At 37.4% G+C, this 21,977-nt stretch overlaps 1 protein-coding gene across 1 annotated transcript; it reads left to right on the plus strand.

Annotated features, from left to right (window-relative positions):
* The first annotated feature begins 16 nt into the window (after positions 1 to 16).
* LOC113048461 (leucine-rich repeats and immunoglobulin-like domains protein 3) lies at positions 17 to 19,840 on the plus strand. Its single transcript, XM_026210275.1, has 19 exons — positions 17 to 432; positions 5,404 to 5,475; positions 5,552 to 5,626; positions 8,869 to 9,003; positions 10,852 to 10,995; positions 11,068 to 11,211; positions 11,314 to 11,457; positions 11,753 to 11,896; positions 11,988 to 12,068; positions 12,294 to 12,365; positions 12,445 to 12,516; positions 12,598 to 12,761; positions 13,750 to 14,079; positions 15,161 to 15,442; positions 15,599 to 16,057; positions 17,080 to 17,238; positions 17,998 to 18,138; positions 18,209 to 18,388; positions 19,410 to 19,840. The coding sequence occupies exons 1-19, from the start codon at positions 242 to 244 to the stop codon at positions 19,532 to 19,534; spliced, it is 3,114 nt and encodes a 1,037-aa protein (XP_026066060.1). The 5' UTR covers positions 17 to 241; the 3' UTR covers positions 19,535 to 19,840.
* Positions 19,841 to 21,977: the final 2,137 nt, after the last annotated feature.

A 21,977-nucleotide genomic window follows, 5' to 3' on the forward strand; every position in this document is an offset into this window, starting at 1 on the left:
GAGCGCGCGCCGCGGAATGCTGCTCCGATTCCAGCGCGGTGGAAAAAAAGTTCCTCAGAGATGGAGCGGCTGCTGAGGCGATGATATCCGCGCTTTTATCCGTGATATTAATCGCGAAAAGGAGATTCAGTTGACGCGGACCCGCCAAGAACTTCACCCTTTTCCATACTTACGCGGAATTAAAACTTTCAAGGATCGATTTCGTCAACTTTTTGATTAGTTTTTTTGTCTCCTGGTGAAAATGCCGCAGCCCGTGCGCGCCGTGAGCTTCGTGCTGCTCGTGTTTCACGTTACGGGATTTAAAGCGAGTCACGGAGCCTCGGAAGCGGAGCCGTGTCCGTCTGGGTGCTCGTGTGCGGGATCTGTGGCGGACTGCAGCGGGCTGAAACACGGCAGGATCGCGGAGCGTCTCCCCGCGCGGATCACGCGTCTGTGAGTGTGTTTTACCTCAGATCCTTTGTGTTTCTAAACATTTAAACACACAGCAAAACACTCGCTTTCATAGATTCAGCTGCAGTCAAATATGACGGAAAACACACTTCGTAGAAAATCATAACTGTAGGTGTAACTTTACTGAAAAACGGCCAAAACAAACACGACTGTACGGGTAAATATAAACTTTCCGTCTGTCGAGTGACGGTGCTACCGCTAATCAAACACACCATGTTGAGTTAGTTTGATTGATTTAGCTTTTTCTGTTTTGTTTTGTTGTGTGTGTGTGTGTGTGTGTGTGTTCAGTTTAAAGGCCCTAGATCTAAACCTAAAACCACACATTCCAAATATTTTCTCGTGTTCTGTTGAAAACCACACAAATTATTATAGAAAGAGCAACGAAGTCATGTTTTGATTAACATATAATGAGAACAAGTTGATTTTGTGACCAAAAAATATATAATCAGTGGTTATCATTGATGTCAAAACAATCAAGATTCTCGGGCTTGTTTTTGTTGAAAGTAAACCTAAATAGTTATTTATTTTATTTGTGACATTTTTGGGGGGTTGGAAATATAAATATATATTTTGACACATTTTTGTTATTTTGAGAAGTTTTTGTTGGAATTAATTAATTTATTTCCTTTCTTTTGGTAATAATGTTTATCTGGGTTTTTTTTATTAATTATTTTTATCTTTGGACACTGATATGTTATGTTTTTTTTTAAATTGGAAACTGTTTATTTTTGTTATTTTAGAAGTTTTTGTTGGAATTAATTTATTTATGTCCCTTCTTTTGGTAATGTTTATTTATGTTTTTTAGTAATTATTTTACGTTAAGTAGTTATTTGTATTTTTTTATATGTTATGTTTTGAAATTAAATCATATTTTTCAGCAACAAACAATTAGAACACAAAAAAAGTCTTAAAAAAATAAATAAATAGTTTCCATCAAAAATACAATAAATAAAATCAAATACATAAGTTAATAATATGACAAAACACACCCAAAATTTTTTTTGAAGTTGTAAATAAAAAGTTTGTTGAAGTTTTTCTGCTTCTAAATTCTAAATGAATGTTAAATGAATGCATTGCTTGGCATTTCTTTGTGAAATTTTCTAGCAATTTTTATAGAAATACACAACATTTTTGTCAATGCAGGCACATTTTTTACCATGAGAACTGAATCCAGCTGGAAGCTTTCAGCACATGAATCTGTGTTTTGTTGTTCTGTCAGTACTTTATTTGGAATTAATTTGCATATGTTATTTACACTGTAATTAACCCCTCTGCTTTCACACTTTTCTCTTCATGCAAGTTATAATTGCGTTGCTTCTCGTTCAGTTCGGTTGCGTTGCGGTCACAGAGCGTGGGGTGAAGCGATGGTCTTGTAAGGGACTCCAGCTTCTTCTAGATGTCGTTTTGAAGCAGAACGAGAGTCCTCGGGGCGTCCAGGGGTTCAGGAGGTGATGCTAATTTATGAGCAGCTCTGTAGCACATGTTCACGCATTAAACTGCATGAGCTTTTGTTTCCCCCAGGACCATTATTTCTGCTGAATTAGCAGCTAAACCCAACCAGAGATGGAAGACATTAGAAGCCGATGTGTAGAAATAGAGAGAGAGAGGAGGGAGGGAAAAATGGAGGCCTGAAGTTTTTGGCTGTGAAGGCTCTGGATGCCAGAATGGAATAATAGAAGGAAAAAGCGTTTCATGATTTACATCTGGAAAGAGTTGAGGGTTTCTTCAGTGCCGAGGAGAGTTTGGGACGACAGCAGCTGTTTTAAACCGCTTCAGTTTCATGTTTAAACTCTGAACCCACGCACACCTTTTACTCCGAGAAATACACGCTGGAAAATTAATCAGTCAGGATTGATAGAAGTGGAACAAAATGCTAAAAAATGTATTTAATGCCAGCATTACCAAAAGTTACAGTGTGTGTTTGAAACATTTTATTTTGGTAAATAAAATGAATTAATAGTTTATTTGTTTTTGGTCGTTTTTGTTGAAAATTAAAATAAATCGTTTATTTGATCTTCGACATTTTTTGGGTTGGAAAATATTATAATTATTTTTTTGGACTTTTTTGTTTGATTTTTTTTTTTTATATTGGAAGTTTTTGTTGGATTTTTTATTTATGGCCTTTTTTTTACTTATTTTTATTTTATTTGGAATGTATTTATTTATTGGAGATGTTTTTTAATTGGATTTTTTTTTTTTTAACTTTTTTGTTCGAAGTTATCTATATATCTATTTGGTGATGTGTCTTGTTGATAACATGGTAGTAATATATTATCATTGATAATATACATTTTTGTTTGATTATTTTTTATTATTGAAGGTTTTGCTTGAATTTATTTATTTATGCCTATCTTTTGTAAATAATTGATGAATATATTTATATATATTATAGTTTTTTTTTGTGTAAAGTAGTTATTTTTATTCAATTTTTTTAAATGTATTTACTTATTGGACATATTATTATTTATTTTCTTTTTCTTTTTTTGTTGGAAGTTATCTCTATCTATCTATTTGGTAATGTGTCTTGTTGATGACATGGTAGTAATATATTACCATTGAAAATATGTGTGATAGATTAAAGAGAGTTGCAGGTAGTATTGAAACCAATCCTCAAACTCTTACAAATATCAAACACAATCACACGAGGATGAATATAGTGGAGCGACACTGAAAACATGAGAAGTGTGATAAACTGTAGTGAAACAGGAATCTGAAGCGTCTATCTTATCATAACAGAGAGCGTGTGATATCTCAATGTGTTTGTGTGCGAAGGAACGTCAGCTTTATCTCTGTAAAGCACTTCCTGTTGAATGTGACGAGTCCAGTGAGAATAAACATCTGAGAACAGAATCTGATTTTACAAAGAAATCCAGCTTCATGTTTACATCTTCAGTGGAGTTATTAGACTGTGTTTTATGCTTTAATTGCTGCTAAGAAGCAGAGGCTGTGAAAGCTCCACCTCTGAGAGATTGCAGTAAAACGCTCGTTCAGAGCCAGAAGCTCCAGAAACACACATGATTTGCTGCTGGAATCAAAGGCGGCGCTCACTTTCCCTGCGTTGCCAGTAGATTAGCAGTCGTTCTCTGTTTGAGCTGATGGAGTCCAGATGGAGTCTCGTGACGCTCCAGGATCTTCAGCTGACTGATTCCCAAAACATCAACACGGCCCAAACGCTCCGGGTTACTGATCTGTGAGAGTCGTCTCGTGGTGTGAATCAGTCTGACCCACGTTCAGCTCAATCCTGGACCATGTTTGAGCCGTGGACTGGATTTATGATGCTGTGTTATTAAAGATGCACATCCACAAAAGGCTTCTGCTGTTATGAGTTAGTGAGAGGGATAGTTGATCCAGAATTAATAATTTGTCATGATTTGTTCCAGACCTGATTGGGTTTCTGCTGAACACAAAAGAGGATATATTTAAGATCAGTTGATGGTAGACACTGATTTCTGCAATATGAATAAAATATACTGTGGAAGTCAATGGGTACCATCAACCGTTTGCTTACCAGCATTATTCAGAATATTTAAACATCCATACAACCTTTCTTTATCACAGAAAACTGTTCTTTAGATTGAAATAATTTAAAATTATTATTATTACAAAGTTTATTTGCTGATGGATAGATGGATGAATAGAAGAGTAGATAGAAGGATAGATGGATGGATGGACAGATGTATGGATGGATAGATTGATGGATAGATGGATGGATAGATAGTTGGATGGATGGATAGAAGGACAGATGGATGGATGGATGGATAGATGGATAGATAGATGGATGGATGGATAGATGGATGGATGGATGGATGGATGGATAGATGGATAGATGGATGGATGGATAGATGGATAGATGGATGGATGGACGGATAGATAGTTGGATGGATGGATGGATGGATATAAGGAAAGATGGATGGATGGATATAAGGAAAGATGGATGGATGGATGGATAGATGGATAGATAGATGGATGGATGGATAGATGGATAGATGGATGGATGGACGGATAGATAGTTGGATGGATGGATGGATGGATATAAGGAAAGATGGATGGATATATGGATGGATGAATAGATAGATAGATAGATAGATGGATGGATGGATAGAAGGATAGATAGAAGGATGGATGGATATAAGGAAAGATGGATGGATGGATGGATAGATGGATAGATGGATGGATGGATAGATGGATAGATGGATGGATAGATTGATGGATAGATTGATGGATAGATAGATGGATGGATGGATGGATAGATTGATGGATAGATTGATGGATAGATAGATGGATGGATGGATGGATAGATAGATAGATAGATGGATGGATGGATAGAAGGATAGATAGATGGATATAAGGAAAGATGGATGGATATATGGATGGATGGATGGATGGATGGATGGATGGATGGATGGATAGATGGATGGACGGACGGATGGATAGAAGGACAGATGGATAGATGGATAGATGGATAGATGGATGGATGGATGGATAGATTGAAGAATAGATGGATAGAAGGATAGATAGATGGATGGACGGATAGATGGATGGACGGACGGATGGATAGAAGGACAGATGAATAGATGGATAGATGGATGGATGGATGGATAGATGGATGGATAGAAGGATAGATAGATGGATAGACGGATAGATAGATAGATAGATAGAAGGATAGATAGATAGATAGATAGATAGATAGATAGATAGATAGATAGATAGATGGATATATGGATAGAAGAATAGTTGGTTAGACAGATCTTCTATGTCTTCTTGAAGAAACCCCTTTTGCCATCTTTATTTTTATGATTGTTTTATAAAACAGTGTGTGTTGTTTATTATTCGTGTTTGACCGGTTGATCGTGTCGTAGCTAGAGTTTGTCGCATGTTTTGTGTATTTCTAGTTTATTTTCTCTAGTTCTGCAGGATTCAGTCGTGTGACGGAGTCTGTGTTTTTCTTCGCAGGGATCTGAGTCGTAACAAGTTACGCAGGTTTCCTGAAGCGCTGCTCGCCAGCCTCCCGCAGCTCAGAGAAATGTGAGTCTGCTTTTATAGGGTTGTGTTTTAATTTGATCAAATCTACATCTTTAACCGTTTGGTTTTACGTTCACAGAAATCTGAGTAACAACGAGTTCGAGTCGATCCCGGATTTGGGCCCAAATGCTGGAAACCTAAGCAGTCTGCTTCTGTGAGTATGAAAGCGTTGTTTCTCGATTTACTTGCACTAAAGAGTGAAAGTGTGATGCTTTTGAAACAGCCCGACATTACAACTTTGAACTCAACCAATGGGGTGCGATTGGGGGCGGGGCTTTCTGTGTGACTGACCAATAGCTGAATCCCTCCCTTCTGTTTGCTTCCACTTGTGACACTTTTGAAAGATAAAAAAGTCACACATGGAGGTGGATGAAGAATTCGGGTTTCTTCTGAAAACATCACTTGATTCGCTTCTGTAGAGCTCGTGAGTTTGCGTTCGAAAAGCATCATCGGTTTGAATCTGGTTTGAATCTTCATGTGAGATATTCTTCATCGTCTCGTTCGTTCTAGTCATATTAGCGATTATTTACAGTCCTCAGCACATTCCTTCTTCTTGAAAATGTGGCTCTTAAAATGACAGAATAATGAAATATTAATCTCTGCGGTGGAGAGTGTCTGGAGTGAATTTCTGAGCGGTGTGAGAGAGCTCTGTGTGTGTGTGTGTGTGTGTGTGTGTGTGTGTGTGACGGCGCCTGTGTGGAGTGTCATCTGAGTTCGAGCACTTGGTGTTAAATACAACACCGTCCAGAAACATCCCTCCCTCGATCCATCAGACTCTTAACATCCAGAGCGCCTTCGCTTTTGTCGAATCTCGTGCTCAGATTGACACTGGGATCAGTTTCATGCTGGCTTCTCAAAATCTGCTCTGATCATTTAAAAACAGGGTGAAATTTGAGGGTCAAGATGGATCGCTGTATAAATGGAGAGGGTTCGATGGATAGATAAATAGATGTGTATGGCATCATCAAAGCCCAGTTCAATCCGAGGGTCAGATGTTTCAGCCAATTGCTCTTTAATTGTTCAAGGCCACACACTTCTGTGCAGAGGCTGACTGAGTGGAGCTGATGCTGAGCTGAAGGGTCAAAGACGAGAGACGCTCAGTCTGAGAGACTGTTTGAATAAGAAGCAGGAGCTATACGATACCCCAGACCCCCATACAGCTCGCTCTCTCTCTCTCTCTCTCTCTCTCTCTCTCTCTCTCTCCCTCTCTCTCTCTCTCTCTCCCTCTCTCGCTCTCTCGTATGAAACAGTAAAACTGCGTCAGCTGCATGTATACTGTGCTTGATATATTAGTGTGTTTATCAGCGAGCAGCACTGTTTTATTTGTTTCCAAACAAAAAGAGAAAATGGGAAGAGTCTCTTTGGATGCTTCTATGAAATCTTTCCCAAATTCTTTTTTCTCAAATTCCTCCGGATTTCCATTTGAATGGTTAAAATAAAAGTTTGCACTCAAAAAGCTTTTCTGAGTTATACAAAAAAATAAAGTGTAACAAATAACATTTTTAGTGCTCATAAAAAAAGTTTTTAATTTTAATTGAATGATAATAGGGTCCTTTGAAATGTTTTATATCACGATTTGATTAATTGCACGACCCTACTTTAGATTTTTGTTTTATCATTTTTTTTTGACAAAAATCTATAACATTCGGCGTGATGCTGTAAATCCAGTTTTTATGATTCAGTGATTCTGTCTGCGTTTTCCATGTTGTGGAAATGCTTCAGTGTGTGAGCTCTTCTCTGCTCATCTCAGAGCCAACTTCACTTCTTTCACACACACACACACACACACACACACACACACTCTCGCGGTGTGGAAAGTGTCTGTGTTGTGAAATCCAGCGAGCGTCTAATAACTCTCATGATGTGCTGACGTGCCAAACATGAACAACGCTGCTTTCACAATCCACTCTTTATGGAAACAATTCATATAATCTGTCGTATATAACGCTCACGCGTGTTTGTCGTTTAGCTCGCGGCGCTAAAAATACCCGCTCTGACTCTGATTAAACTAACGGCGTATAACAACCTTATTTGCAGAAAATTGGTTGAACAAATTTGAGGTGTGCGGCAGAAAGACACAATGAGCTGCTTGTTCGTCTGAACTGAGGAGGACACACACACACACACACACACAGCAGATGTTGAAGACACTGAGAGTGTGTGTGTCTGGTTATTCTATGGCTCTTCATGAGGAATTACTGAAGTAATAAACAGGAAGTAGAATCGAGATTGACGTTCCTCACGTCTTTGCTGTTGTTTTTTCAATCTGAGGGACACACTTTTGAAATATAAAGATGTTTTATGTTCAGAGACGGTTCATAAATGAGCTTCTCCACATTCCTCTCGACTTCCTTGTTTTGCGTCGGATGCTGTATTCACACGTCTGTGTCTCCAGAGGATCTGCTCCGGCACGTCTCGCGTCTTATCTCTCGCTCTCTCAACACCTTCCACTCATTCCTCCTTCACTTCACAAAAGCACAGCCTTCCCATCATGCCTCTGTGCACCGCTCAACACAACCGTTTAATGCTTTTTTATTTTTTAAAGGTGTTTGTTTTTCTCCGTGGGCTTTTCTTAAATGAGAGCGAGGAGTATTAGAGGTTCAGATTTCTGCCTTGAGCTGAAGATGAGAAACTGAAACACTGAAAATAATGCTTCTTTTATGACACACACACACACACACGTTTATATAAATATATAGATCTATATGGTTCATGGCTATATTTTAAGTTTAAGTTCTTGTCTCTTGACTAATGAAAAATTTTCAGGGAGTTTAAGCTAGTTTGCTTTTGTTTCATTTAAGCCCTTTTAGACTAGTTTCGCCTTTTAAATGCTAGTTTAAGCTCTTTTATAGGCTAGTTTCTTCTCCTGTAGACTAATTTAAGCCAAACTTTATGACTAGTTTATGCTCTGTTTTACTAGTTTATGCTCTGTTTTACTAGTTTAAGCTCATTGTCAGTATATATTAATATATAGTCTGTCTTAAGTGAGTGTATGTTGAGTTACGCTCAATTTCAGCAGGATAAACTCAAGTCGAGTGTGTGTGTGACTCTGAAGGTGTAGACCTGTGATTCCAGGGAATGTTTTCAGTTCGTCCGACACACAAAGGCGGCTCTGTGTCCTCCGTGTTTCTAACACAAGCAGCTCCTGGACTGCAATTTAGGAGGCGTGCAGCTCGGTAAATTGCTGGGCTCGTCAGCTGTGTTTTCACTGAGGGAATGGGCTTCATCATCCGCGTAATTGCCAGGGTTTTTTTGTTTAAATACCTTGTTAGCAATTATCTTATAAACCAAATAACACACTTCTGAACCCAACGGCGGTTTTGAGCAGCTGAGAGGCGATGCTCTTCACCTGTGCGCAGATATCTGCTCTCTAAACGCCTCTTCTTGTGTTTTCAGAGCAAACAACAGGATCTCCAGGATCTCGTCAGAGCGGCTCAGTTCCCTGGTCGCACTGGAGACGCTGGACCTTAGCAACAACAATATTATGGAGGTTCACGCCGGGGCTTTTCCTCCTCTTCCTCTGAAAAACCTGTGAGTCCTCCTTCTGTTCTCAACTGACCTGCTTTCCAGAAACTGGCAGGAGTCTAACATCAGCTCACTGTGTCAGTCACCTTTCAGACTTGTTTAAGCTCCTTTAGACTAGTTTAAGCTCTTTCAGACAAGTATATGCTTCTTTAGACTAGTTTAAGCTCCTTTAGACTAGTTTAAGCTCTTTCAGACAAGTATATGCTGCTTTAGACTAGTTTAAGCTCCTTTAGACTAGTTTAAGCTCTTTCAGACAAGTATATGCTTCTTTAGACTAGTTTAAGCTTCTTTAGACTAGTTTAAGCCCTTTCAGACAAGTATATGCTTCTTTAGACTAGTTTAAGCTCTTTCAGACAAGTATATGCTTCTTTAGACTAGTTTAAGCTCCTTTAGACTAGTTTAAGCTCTTTCAGACAAGTATATGCTGCTTTAGACTAGTTTAAGCTCCTTTAGACTAGTTTAAGCTCTTTCAGACAAGTATATGCTTCTTTAGACTAGTTTAAGCTCCTTTAGACCAGTTTAAGCTCTTTCAGACAAGTATATGCTCCTTTACACTAGTTTAAGCTCTTTTAGACATGTATATGCTCCTTTAGACTAGTTTAAGCTCTTTCAGACAAGTATATGCTTCTTTAGACTAGTTTAAGCTCCTTTAGAATAGTTTAATCTCTTTCAGACAAGTGTGTGCTTCTTTAGACTAGTTTAAGCTCTTTCAGAAAAGTATATGCTTTTTTAGACTAGTTTAAGCTCCTTTAGACTAGTTTAAGCTCCTTTAGACTAGTTTAAGAACTTTTAGACAAGTATATGCTTCTTTAGACTAGTTTAAGCTCCTTTAGACTAGTTTAAGCTCTTTCAGACAAGTATATGCTTCTTTAGACTAGTTTAAGCTCCTTTAGACCAGTTTAAGCTCTTTCAGACAAGTATATGCTCCTTTACACTAGTTTAAGCTCTTTTAGACATGTATATGCTCCTTTAGACTAGTTTAAGCTCCTTTAGACTAGTTTAAGCTCTTTCAGACAAGTATATGCTTCTTTAGACTAGTTAAAGCTCCTTTAGAATAGTTTAATCTCTTTTAGACAAGTGTGTGCTTCTTTAGACTAGTTTAAGCTCTTTCAGAAAAGTATATGCTTTTTTAGACTAGTTTAAGCTCCTTTAGACTAGTTTAAGCTCCTTTAGACTAGTTTAAGAACTTTTAGACAAGTATATGCTTCTTTAGACTAGTTTAAGCTCCTTTAGACTAGTTTAAGCTCTTTCAGACAAGTATATGCTTCTTTAGACTAGTTTAAGCTCCTTTAGACTAGTTTAAGAACTTTTAGAGAAGTATACCCTTCTTTAGACTAGTTTAAGCTCTCTTTAGACTAGTTTAAGTTCCTTTAGACTAGTTTAAAAACTTTTAGAGAAGTATACGCTTCTTTAGACTAGTTTAAGCTCCTTTAGACTAGTTTAAGCTCTCTTAAGACTAGTTTAAGTTCCTTTAGACTAGTTTAAGAACTTTTAGACAAGTATATGCTTTAGTAGACTAGTTTAAGCTCCTTTAGACTAGTTTAAGCTCTTTTAGACTAGTCTATGCTCCTTTAGACTAGTATAAGTTAGTTTAGACTATACTAAACAGTCAGTGTAAACAGAGACTTATGTCGTGCCTGTCTAAATGAGAGAGAGAGAGAGAGAGAGAGAGAGAGAGAGAGAGAGAGAGACAAAACTAATTATTTCAGCAGCACACACACACACAAAGTTTTATAGACTGCGGTAAAAAAATAATAAAGAGAATTATAATATATGATATAGGTAAGCAACATTACACGACCAAAATGTTTCCCTGCACCTCAACAGGATTGCAATGCTGTGCTTCTTCTTCAGGTTGATGGATAATAACCGTATTTCCACGCTGGAGCACGGCTGCTTCAGTAATCTGTCCGGCTCGCTGCTGGTGTTAAAGCTCAACAGAAACCGCCTGAGCTCCATCCCGCCCAAGATCTTCCCTCTGCCGCTCCTGCAGCACCTGTAAGTGACACGCTCTCGTCCGTCTCCCGCCACGGCGTGCTTGTTCCTGACCGCTGTGCTTGTGTGTGACAGAGAGCTGAGCAGGAACCGTGTGCGACGCATCAAGGGTCTGACGTTCCACGGGCTCCACGGCCTGCGCTCGCTGAACATCCAGAGGAACGGCGTCAGGCGGCTCATGGACGGCGCTTTCTGGGGTCTGAACAACATGGAAGTCCTGTGAGTGGAGCGGACCCGTGTGACGACGAGCTCATGTTTAATCCAGAACTGGTGTGTGATGTGTGTGTGTGTGTGTGTGTGTGTGTGTGTGTGTGTGAGCAGGCAGCTGGAGCACAATAACCTGACGGAGGTGAGCAAAGGCTGGCTCTACGGCCTCCTGACGCTGCAGCAGCTGCATCTGTCACACAACGCCATCAGCCGAATCAAACCAGACGCCTGGGAGTCCTGCCAGAAACTCTCCCAGCTGTGAGTCCTCTTGTTTTATTCTATTATTGTTATTCAGTCATATGTATTCATTTAGGAAACATTTGTAAATGCACTCTCAGTAAAAAAGGTACAAAAGCTGTCCTAAACAGTCCATATGAGTGACTAAAAGGTACAAAAGTCTACCTTTTGAAAAGGAACTGCCCCAGTGACAGCTTTTGTACCTTTTCTTCTGAAAGTGTAAGTGATTCTCAAGTGAAGAACTGTGATTCATTCTTCATTCTGGCTGCTGTTTTGTCGAATCCTTCTCTCAGTATTTTGGTTCTCTGTCTGTCAGCGATCTGAGCTGGAACCAGTTGAGCCGTTTGGAGGAAGGCAGTTTCGTGGGACTCGGTGTCCTCGAGCAGCTCCACGTCGGGAACAACCGCATCAGTTTCATCGCGGACGGAGCGTTCCGAGGCCTCGCAAACCTGCAGACGCTGTGAGTTCGTCTCAGATCTCAAATTCTGTTTGTTTAGCTTCACGACTCGTGGATTTGAACAGGTTTCTCTGATTTCTCGCCCCCTCTCCAGAGATCTGAAGTATAATGAGATCTCGTGGACCGTCGAGGACATGAACGGCCCTTTCTCTGCTCTCGACCATCTGAGGAAACTGTGAGTCATCTCATTCATATTTACAGCTGTCAAATTCAACTCCGACACGTGACGAACAGGAGTCACTTGCTTCGTTTCCGAACGAATCAGTCATTTGAGTGAATCAGTTGAGTTAATGATTCAATGACTCATTGGCCACCTTGAATGAATCGTTTGTACGACTGATTCATATTCAGACTATAACTGAATTTTAAAAGGTTGTGACTCGTTTCCCCGCTCCTCCAGGTTCCTCCAAGGCAATCGTATCCGCTCGGTCACCAGGAAGTCGTTCGCAGGCCTGGACACGCTGGAGCAGCTGTGAGAGTCTCTCTTTCAGATCTGAGGCGTTTGGTGATGATGCATGATTGTTAAACGTCTGTTCTGTCTTACATCGCAGGGACTTGAGCAACAACGCCATCATGTCGGTGCAAGCCAACGCTTTCTCTCAGATGAAGAAGCTCACAGAGCTGTACGTATGAAGCTGTAGTGCTTCTGTAGCCGCTGGTGAACCTGTGGTGATTGTTCATCTCTCTCTCTCTCTCTCCGTCAGGCACCTGAACACCTCCAGTCTGCTGTGTGACTGCCAGCTCAAGTGGTTTTCTCCGTGGGTGGCCGAGCACGCTTTCCTTCCTCTGGTGAACGCCAGCTGCGCACATCCACATCTGCTCAAGGGCAGAAGCGTCTTCGCCGTCGCCCAGGAGGAGTTTGTGTGCGGTGAGTGGGCGAGTTTTCTAACGTAAAGTAAAATAAGACTGGAGTAATGATGGTGAAAATTCAGCTGCGCATCACAGAAATAAATTACATTTTAGAAGATATCTACATAGAAGACAGTTATTTTAGACTAGAATAATATTTCAGATTTTTTTACCGTATTTTTTTTTAATAAAATTAAAATAAATTCGTACATAAATTAAAATACGACTGGAGTAATGATGGTGAAAATTCAGCTGCGCATCACAGAAATAAATTACATTATAACAGATATCCACTTAGAAGACAGTTATTTTAGACTGGAATAATATTTCAGATTTTTTTACCGTATTTTTTTTGATAAAATGAAAATAAATTCAAACATAAATTAAAATAAGACTGGAGTAATGATGGTGAAAATTCAGCTGCGCATCACAGGAATAATAACATTTTATAATATATATATATATACACACAATATATTGACACAGAAAACACTAGAGTAATGTTTCATAATATTACTGTTTTTACTGTATTATTTTTGCTAATTAAAATTAATTCGTACATAAATGTAAAGAAGACTGGAGTAATGATGATGAAAATTCAGCTGCGCATCACAGGAATAATAAAATGTTATAATATATATATATATATATATATATATATATACACAATATATTGACACAGAAAACACTTTTTTTTAGACTTTTTCACAATATTACTGTTTTTACTGTATTGTTTATAAAACTAGAATAAATTAATATAAGACTGGAGTAATGATGCTGAAAACTCAGCTTTGCATCACAGTGATAATATTACAATAGTTATTTTAAAATGTAATAATATTTGACAATATTACTGTTTTTACCGTATTTTTAATATCAATAACGCAGCATCCGTGAGCAGAAAAGATTTCTTTCAGAAACATGTTATATAGTATAGTATATGCAAAAAATCGTCAAGACAAAACATCCTAAAAACGGTTGATGTGTGATGTTTCTGTGCTTCACAGATGATTTCCCCAAACCCCAGATCACGGTTCAGCCCGAGACACAATCAGCCATCAAAGACAGCAACGTGACGTTCGTCTGCTCTGCGGCCAGCTCCAGCGACTCCCCGATGACCTTCGCCTGGAAGAAAGACAACGAGATCCTGAACGACGCTGAGATCCACAACCAGGCTCACCTGCGCTCTCAGGCCGGAGAGGTCAGCGAGGTCACCGAGTACACCACCACACTGCAGCTGCGCCACGTGGAGTTCACTAGTGAGGGCAGATACCAGTGCGTCATCTCCAACCACTTCGGCTCCTCGTACTCCACCAAAGCCAAGCTCACCGTCCACAGTAAGAGATCACACAATTACAACCAAACAGACTCTGTTTATCGTTTATATCTGTTTCATGAGCTATTGAACCCTCATTATCTACTCATTAGCTCTACTATTTTCAGAATGTTTTTTTTTTTTTTTTAACAGTCAAAACTTTATATATATATATATATATATATATATATATATATATTTTTTTTTTTTACCTAAAACCATCCTGTATCTGATCCGCAACTTCTCATTATTGAGTGAAAGTGGAAAAAATACTACGTTTTTAATGATATACTGGATGTACCCACTTGAAGAGAGAAAAATGAAAAAAGAAAAACTTCACAAAAAAAAAAATGTTTGTATGTGTATATATATATATATTTATATATATATATATATATATATATATATATATATATATATATTTTTTTTTTAATATTTATTTATAATTTTATGTTGATGAGAATTTTTTTTAATATATATATCATTGTATGAAATTTATAAGAACTTACCAGCATTAAAACATTTAAAGAAAAAAAAATGAATGAAAAAATCTTTGAAATTTTGCATGAACTACAAAAAAAAAAAAATGTATATATATATATATATATATATATATATATATATATATATATATATATATATATATATATATAGATATAGATAAGAAATTGTATTTTAATATATCATTGTATGAAATTTATAATCATAATTGCTCAAAAACATTTATCAAACCTGTATTACTTATTACGAATCAACATAAATATTACTGTAAAATGTTTTGAAACTAAATGAAATGAATGAACCTTCACTTACAGATGAATATTTCATGCTGCGGTGGTTATGTGTGACATATTCATGTTCATCAACCAACTTGTGTGCAGTTTGGGGGAAAAGGCCACATATATTTACACAATTTTTTGACCAATACAAACATTGATAATTTTACAAAATATTTTTGGATGCTAATGGTCCTCCATACATTCCCGGGTCAAAATGACCCGAATGGTTATATAGCTTAAAACGTAATAATAATTTTGTTAACAATGCAAAGTTAGATTCCCTTGAGTTTGTGAAAGCGATCCCTCATCTGTTTTCCCCCGCAGTGCTGCCGTTCTTCACCAAGAAGCCGATGGACCTGACGATCCGCGCCGGAGCCACCGCGCGTCTGGAGTGTGCTGCTAGCGGACACCCGTCTCCTCAGATCGCGTGGCAGAAGGACGGAGGCACAGACTTCCCTGCGGCCCGCGAGCGCCGGATGCACGTCATGCCCAGAGACGACGTGTTCTTCATCGTGGACGTGAAGACAGAGGACATCGGCGTCTACAGCTGCACTGCACAGAACACCGCCGGCTCCGTCTCTGCTAACGCTACGCTAACAGTGCTGGGTAACAGGATCAACGTAAAAAACAATAAAACACGTTTATTAGATGCGAGGTGCTACGAATAATGTTTAGTGAAGGTTTAGTGAAGTGGTTGTTCTGGATGAGATCTTTGTGTGTGTTTCCTGAAGTGTGATGGAATGCCGTGTCGTTCTTCCGCAGAGACGCCGTCGTTCCTGCGTCCGCTGCTGGACCGTGTGGTGGTGAAGGGCGAGACCGCGGTGCTGCAGTGCATCGCTGGAGGAAGTCCTCCGCCTCGACTCAACTGGACCAAAGACCACAGTCCGCTGCAGACGACCGAGAGACACTTCTTCGCCGCCGCGAACCAGCTGCTGATCATCGTGGACGCCGCAGACGGAGACGCAGGGACCTACACCTGCGAGATGTCCAACCCGCTGGGCACGGAGCGAGGGAACCTGCGTCTGGCCGTCCTGCCCAACCCAAACTGTGAGTCGGGGCCGGCGTCCGGCGGGGCTCTGGGGCCGGAGGAGGACGGCTGGACCACGGTGGGCATCGTGATCATCGCTGTGGTGTGCTGCGTGGTGGGAACCTCTCTGGTGTGGGTCGTGATCATCTATCACACGCGCCGACGCAACGAGGACTGCAGCGTCACCAACACAGGCCAGTCCTGACCCCACATCACACGCCTTAACATGCATCTGACCGTTTGATTGGAGGAAAACTAGCTTTATATCACGTGCACAGAACTGTAAAGGTATTCACAGCCACCCGTCAAAATAAAAGTCCGGTTTGATTTGAAGACATTGTGCCTAGAATAAAATGCAACAAACGTTATTTTTCACGTTTTAATTTTAATAGTAAATTCTTAAGGCTACTTTAAGAATATGATGAATAGAGTAAGTTTTTAATGCATTCTGATAATTAGACATGCTAAAACAGAATTTGGTAACAAAAAAAAAATACGGTGAGAAAAAAAAAATTTCATTACCCTAAATATGTAATTTTTGTTAATCTTTAAGAAATTGTTGTGAAAATGTATAGCTTTTTTTATATTGACTGTTTGATTTGAGTAAAACTAGATTTATATCACATGCACAGAGCTGTAAAGGTATTCACAGCAACCCGTCAAAATAAAAGTCCGGTTTGATTTGAAGACACTGTGCTTAGAATAAAATGCAACAAACATTAATTTTCACGTTTTAATTTTAATAGTAAATTCCGTATGTTTGCTAGAAAATAAACTTCACATACTTTTCTATAATTAAAAGACAAATTTAAAAAAAATTGTGCTTTCATTTGATAACCAGAATGTAAATGAAAATACACGAAAAAAAAAAAATTCTTAATGCTACTTACTTGAGAATGAGAATAAAATGAATAGAGTTGGTTTATTTTATGTATTCTGATAATCAGACATGCTAAAACAGAGTTTGTTAAAAATAAAAAAAAATACGGTGAGAGAAAATTAGGGCACCCTAAATGTTAAATCTTTTAATAAATTGATGTGAAAATGTAAAGCTTTCCTGATTTTAATTAATTAGACGTGCTTTTGGATTAATAAAATCTGATTTAACTATTTAAAAGAGGAGTCGACAACAAAAAAAAAGATTTCTTAGGGTGGCAGGTTTTAATGCATCGGTGATGTTTAACCCTGTGTCTCTCTCTCTCTCTCTGGTGTTTAGATGAGACGAATCTCCCGGCGGACATCCCGAGCTATCTGTCGTCTCAGGGAACGCTAGCGGAGCGTCAGGACGGATACATGACGTCTGAGAGCGGCGGCAGCCATCCGTACATCAGCTCCTCCATCGGGGGCCTTTACATGCCGCCCAAAGACATCAGCAGTAAGACGTCTTCATACACACACAAATACACTGTGAAAAATACACAATACTGAAGTAGTGTTTTATCAGATTACTAAAATCAGTATTTTACCGTTACAATATAGAGACTAGTCTTGTTATAGTTAATAAAAAAAATAAAAATAAAAATAAAAAAAATAATAAAAAATATATATATATATATATATATATATATATATATATATATTAAAAAAATAATAATATATATATATATATATATATATATAATTTTTTTTTTCAACATTTTAAAATAAAATAACATTATTAAAATATATATTTTTAAATAAAAAAACTCAAATATTCAAAACTAAAAATATTAATAAAAACGACAGACATATTAAAAAACCTAAATATGGCAAAAACAAACAAATAATGAAAATTACAAATAATAATAAATCTATAATAGTAGCTCAACTGATACTGACAACATAAAACAATATACATAACTAACAAGAAAGAACTAAGAATAAACAGTAACCGCAATAAAAATTCCCCTTGTTTTTTTTCTGAAATGTATTACAGTAGTGTTTTACTGTAATCTTGTACGGCTCATCGTATTTATTTTTCTTTGTAAATATATTTAGTAAGGGAACATCCAAATGTGTTTCTAGGTATTTCACAATTATACGTTGACTTACAGGAGCTGTACGTTTAACAGTATTTTACCGTAATGCGTTAATTGACGCTATGGGAGCTATGTGTAGTATTTTCACTGTTGTAATAGCGTTCCTCGTCTCGCAGGTCTCTGCCAGCTGGACACAGGAAGTGAGGCGGACATGGAGGCGGCGATCGACCCCCTGCTGTGCCATTATCACGGAGCGATGGGTTCTCTGCTGAGACGGAGCGAGCGCTACAGCCCGGATCTGACCGACTCCTGCAGCGGTGAGAAACACTGAGAGCGTCCCGTCTGTGTCTGTGTGGGTTAATCCTGACCTCTTCTTCTCTCGTGCAGCGTCAGAGCAGCGGCCGGTCGGAGCCACTTCCTCTTGCGGCAGGAAGTGTGAGTTCTACACCTGCAGCTCCGCCCTCGAGTCCTTCGATCACATGATGATGCAGCTGGGAGACACTTCCTGTGCGGAGGAGGACTGTGAGAGAGGAGAGAGTGTCCTGGGCTCCTCGGGGTCATATTTGGGTGAGTCTGAGCAGATACAGGGAGCACGAGAATTGCTTTTCATGCACGACAACTACATTTTTGTATTAAAAAAATTTTAAAAAAAAATTATTTAATAAAAATGTTTTGTTTATTAAAAAAAATAAACTGCAATATGTTTTTAAACTCATTATCAGAGCATTAAGCTACAAAACCCTAAGAATATTTTTGTAATGTTAAATAATAAATGTATAATATTTAAAAATAATTTTAATTTAGTTGTAACTTGTTTTACTAAACTAAATTAGAATTTAATAGAAAAGCACAAAACATAAGTTACTGACATTAAAATTAAAATATAAACATAAAAACTAATTGAAAATATTAATGCAAAATTATAGGAACTTGAAATTTTTTCTGAGACGTTATTTCTCATGTTTTTTAATTTTTAAACTTTTTTTAGTACAATAAATAAAACTAAAGCTCAAAATTAATAAAAACTATGTAAAAAAAAAAAAAGAATAAAAATGACAAAAATTAAAAATAATACAAAAATGTATATTAACAGTAGGCTGTTATGTCGATTATACTTAAATTACACAACATTAAACAACAAAACGGTGTTCAAATGCATTTTTAATAATAATAAGTAATTATAAAAATAGTAGAATAGAAAAAAATGTCTTTTATTTTAATTAAATTTATTTTAAATTAATTTATTAAATTAATATTTTTCATGTTTATATATATGTATATATATATATGTATATATATATATATATATATATATATATATATATATATATATATATATATTTATTTATTAAATTAATTTAATAATTTACTCGGGGTCTACGATGAAAAATACTCCTAAAGCATTTATTAATCTTAGTGTTCATTTCAACATTCACTAATGCATTGAATTAATCAAAAGTTGCATCTGTCAGAGACCTTAACTGTAAAGCTTGCAACATCAGGTGCTGGGTTCGACTCCCAGTGAGTGCATGCTCTGATTACTCTGATTGGTTGAGATGTGATTGACAGCGTGTGCCTGTGGTCTCAGGTACGTTTGGGAAAGCGCCGCAGGAGAATCTGTTCTCATCGCTTCACACCGACTCGGATCTGGACGAGGAGCGGGCGAGCGTTTACGAGCAGCCGTTCGATCACAGGACGATAGAGAGCTCTTAGCGCCGCCACAAAACCCCAAACGCTCTCTACCTCAAGAAAGGAGCTGCGACTGAATGTAAATGACTCGATTGTACAGAAAAACAGATTATATGCATTTTATACGGTTTTGTAAATAGTGTAAATATGACCCTTATTTTTGGTACTCTTCTCTTGTAAATGTACGCTTGTCTGAGTCACATATACTAGTGACCTCCAGATCTGTTTATGATTATTGCGCTTTGGCTTTGAATAAAGCACGGTTTGCACAAACGAGATCACAATAAACATTCCCGCGAGCTGCTACACGCACGAGCGCTAGTGTCTTTACTGATTGTGTCCATCTGCTTTTATTCTTCATGGGACAGAAATGTAGCATCGCATCAGTGTCTCAGCAACAGATGCTCTGCAGTGAATGGGTGCCGTCAGAATGAGAGTCTGAGAAAAACATCACAATAATCGAATTTGGAAAGAATCGAGTAAAACCGATGTTTGACAAGAAGATGATTCTCAGACAAGGTCATGGGTTCGATTCCCAGGAAATGCATTCGGGGAAAGGGATTAGACCTTGAATGCAGTGAAAGTTGCTTTAAATGAAAGTGTCTGTCAAATGCATGCATGCAAAAACAGGATGGGATTTGATTTCACTCGTGATGAATTGCATAAATTAATTTGATAAATTATTAGAAGAGGACAAGGATCTTTAAACAACATTTTATTTAATTTAGTGCTTTTTTTAGTACTGATAATAATAATCAGTTTTTATATTTTCATCTAGTGATATTTGTTTCTGTCAACAAATTGTTCAAATTATGCATTCAATTTGCATTAATGTTTTTACTTATTTTTAATATATTTTAGTATTTTTTTGTTTATTTTTAGAATTAAAATTTAATATTTAGAATAAGTTGTTATATTTTCATCTAATGATTTTTGTTTGTTTTTGTCATTTTTAGTAATATTTTCTAATTATGCATTTAATTTCCATTGTTATAAAAATGTGTACTTTATTTGAAATTTATTTTAGTACTTAAATATATATTTTTATTATTTAAATCAATATTTAGAATAGGTTTTTATATTTTCATCTAGTGATTTTAGTTTTTTGTCATTTTTAGTAATTTTCAAATTAATTTGCATTAATGTTTTGTATAGAGTTTTTACTTATTTTCAAGTTATTTTAGTATTTTTTTTAATGTTTATTTTTAGTATTTAAATCAACATTCAGAATAAGTTTTTAGTAGTTTTTATTTTTCTAATTATGCATTTCATTTTTTATTTTTATTTTATAGTGCTTCAAAAAAAAATTACTTTTAGTATTTTAATATCGAGAAAACGTTTTTATATTTTAATTTAGTGATTTTGTTTTTGTCATTTTTAGATTTCAAATTATGCATTTCATTTTCATTCATTTTAGGGTCATTCATTGTTTGGTACTTACCATTTTTATTTTTAGTATTTAAATTAAGTTAAAATGAGACATGTTGCCTTGGCGACTAGCTGAAATTTAATATTTCACTTAATTTTTAAGTAAACTTTTTTTATGGTTTTAACATTTCATTTTTAGTTGACCATTATAACCCTGCACTGATGGACCGTTCACGATAAGAACAGGCTGATGAAATGCAGTTGCTGCACATTCCCATGTATTTCTGTGCAGCAGATATTTAAAGCCGTTAAACACGAACGCAGCGTGTTGATCAAAGCGTCTCGAGCCGAGAAGCGTTTCGTTTCAACCGAAGCCAACAAACAGTTTCCTGGCAGAAATCATGAGAACGACTGGAATTCCAAAATAATTCCCCCACTTTGATTTTGGCTCCAGTGAAAACTAGACAGGAAGTCAGCTATTTGTCAGACCACCAGCGGTCAGCATGAGCTGGATCCTCCTCTGAACGTGAGCCGGCGATCGAGCAGCTGACCTCAGATCTGCTGAAGCCCAGAGTTTACCTCCACATGCCTGTCTCTTATCTCACTGCCACACACGGCCAACTTCACAGTCCTCATTGTTGCCAGATGTTGCAGCGTGGACGCAGATGTGGAGATAATCGATGACTGGCCGAGTCGTTTATCTCTCATTAACTGATCCTTAGAGGAAAAGAGCGTCTTTCTGCCGAGTTCGGCTCTGATTCTGAACATGCAGGAGATTTATTAAAGAAGTCATGAATGTGCTTACAGCTGTACAGTGTTATTAATGCCTTCAATATAAGATATATTAATTGTATAAATATGGAATTTAGTTATAGGACTTTCTATACTCACTTTCTCAGTGAGTAAGTCACTGATTGATTCATTCATTCGTTCATTTTTTTTGAACGAGTCATTGAATCATCAACTCACTTGACTCATTTTAAAATGCTGAATCATTCAGGAGCAAAGCAAGTCACTTCTGTCTTTATGCATGGGTTGATGAATCATTGACTCACTTGATTCGTTCAAAGCGTTGAATCATTTAAGAACGAAGCAAGTC

This window comes from Carassius auratus, chromosome 29 (genome assembly GCF_003368295.1).
Source record: "Carassius auratus strain Wakin chromosome 29, ASM336829v1, whole genome shotgun sequence".
Taxonomy (NCBI): Eukaryota; Metazoa; Chordata; class Actinopteri; order Cypriniformes; family Cyprinidae; genus Carassius; species Carassius auratus.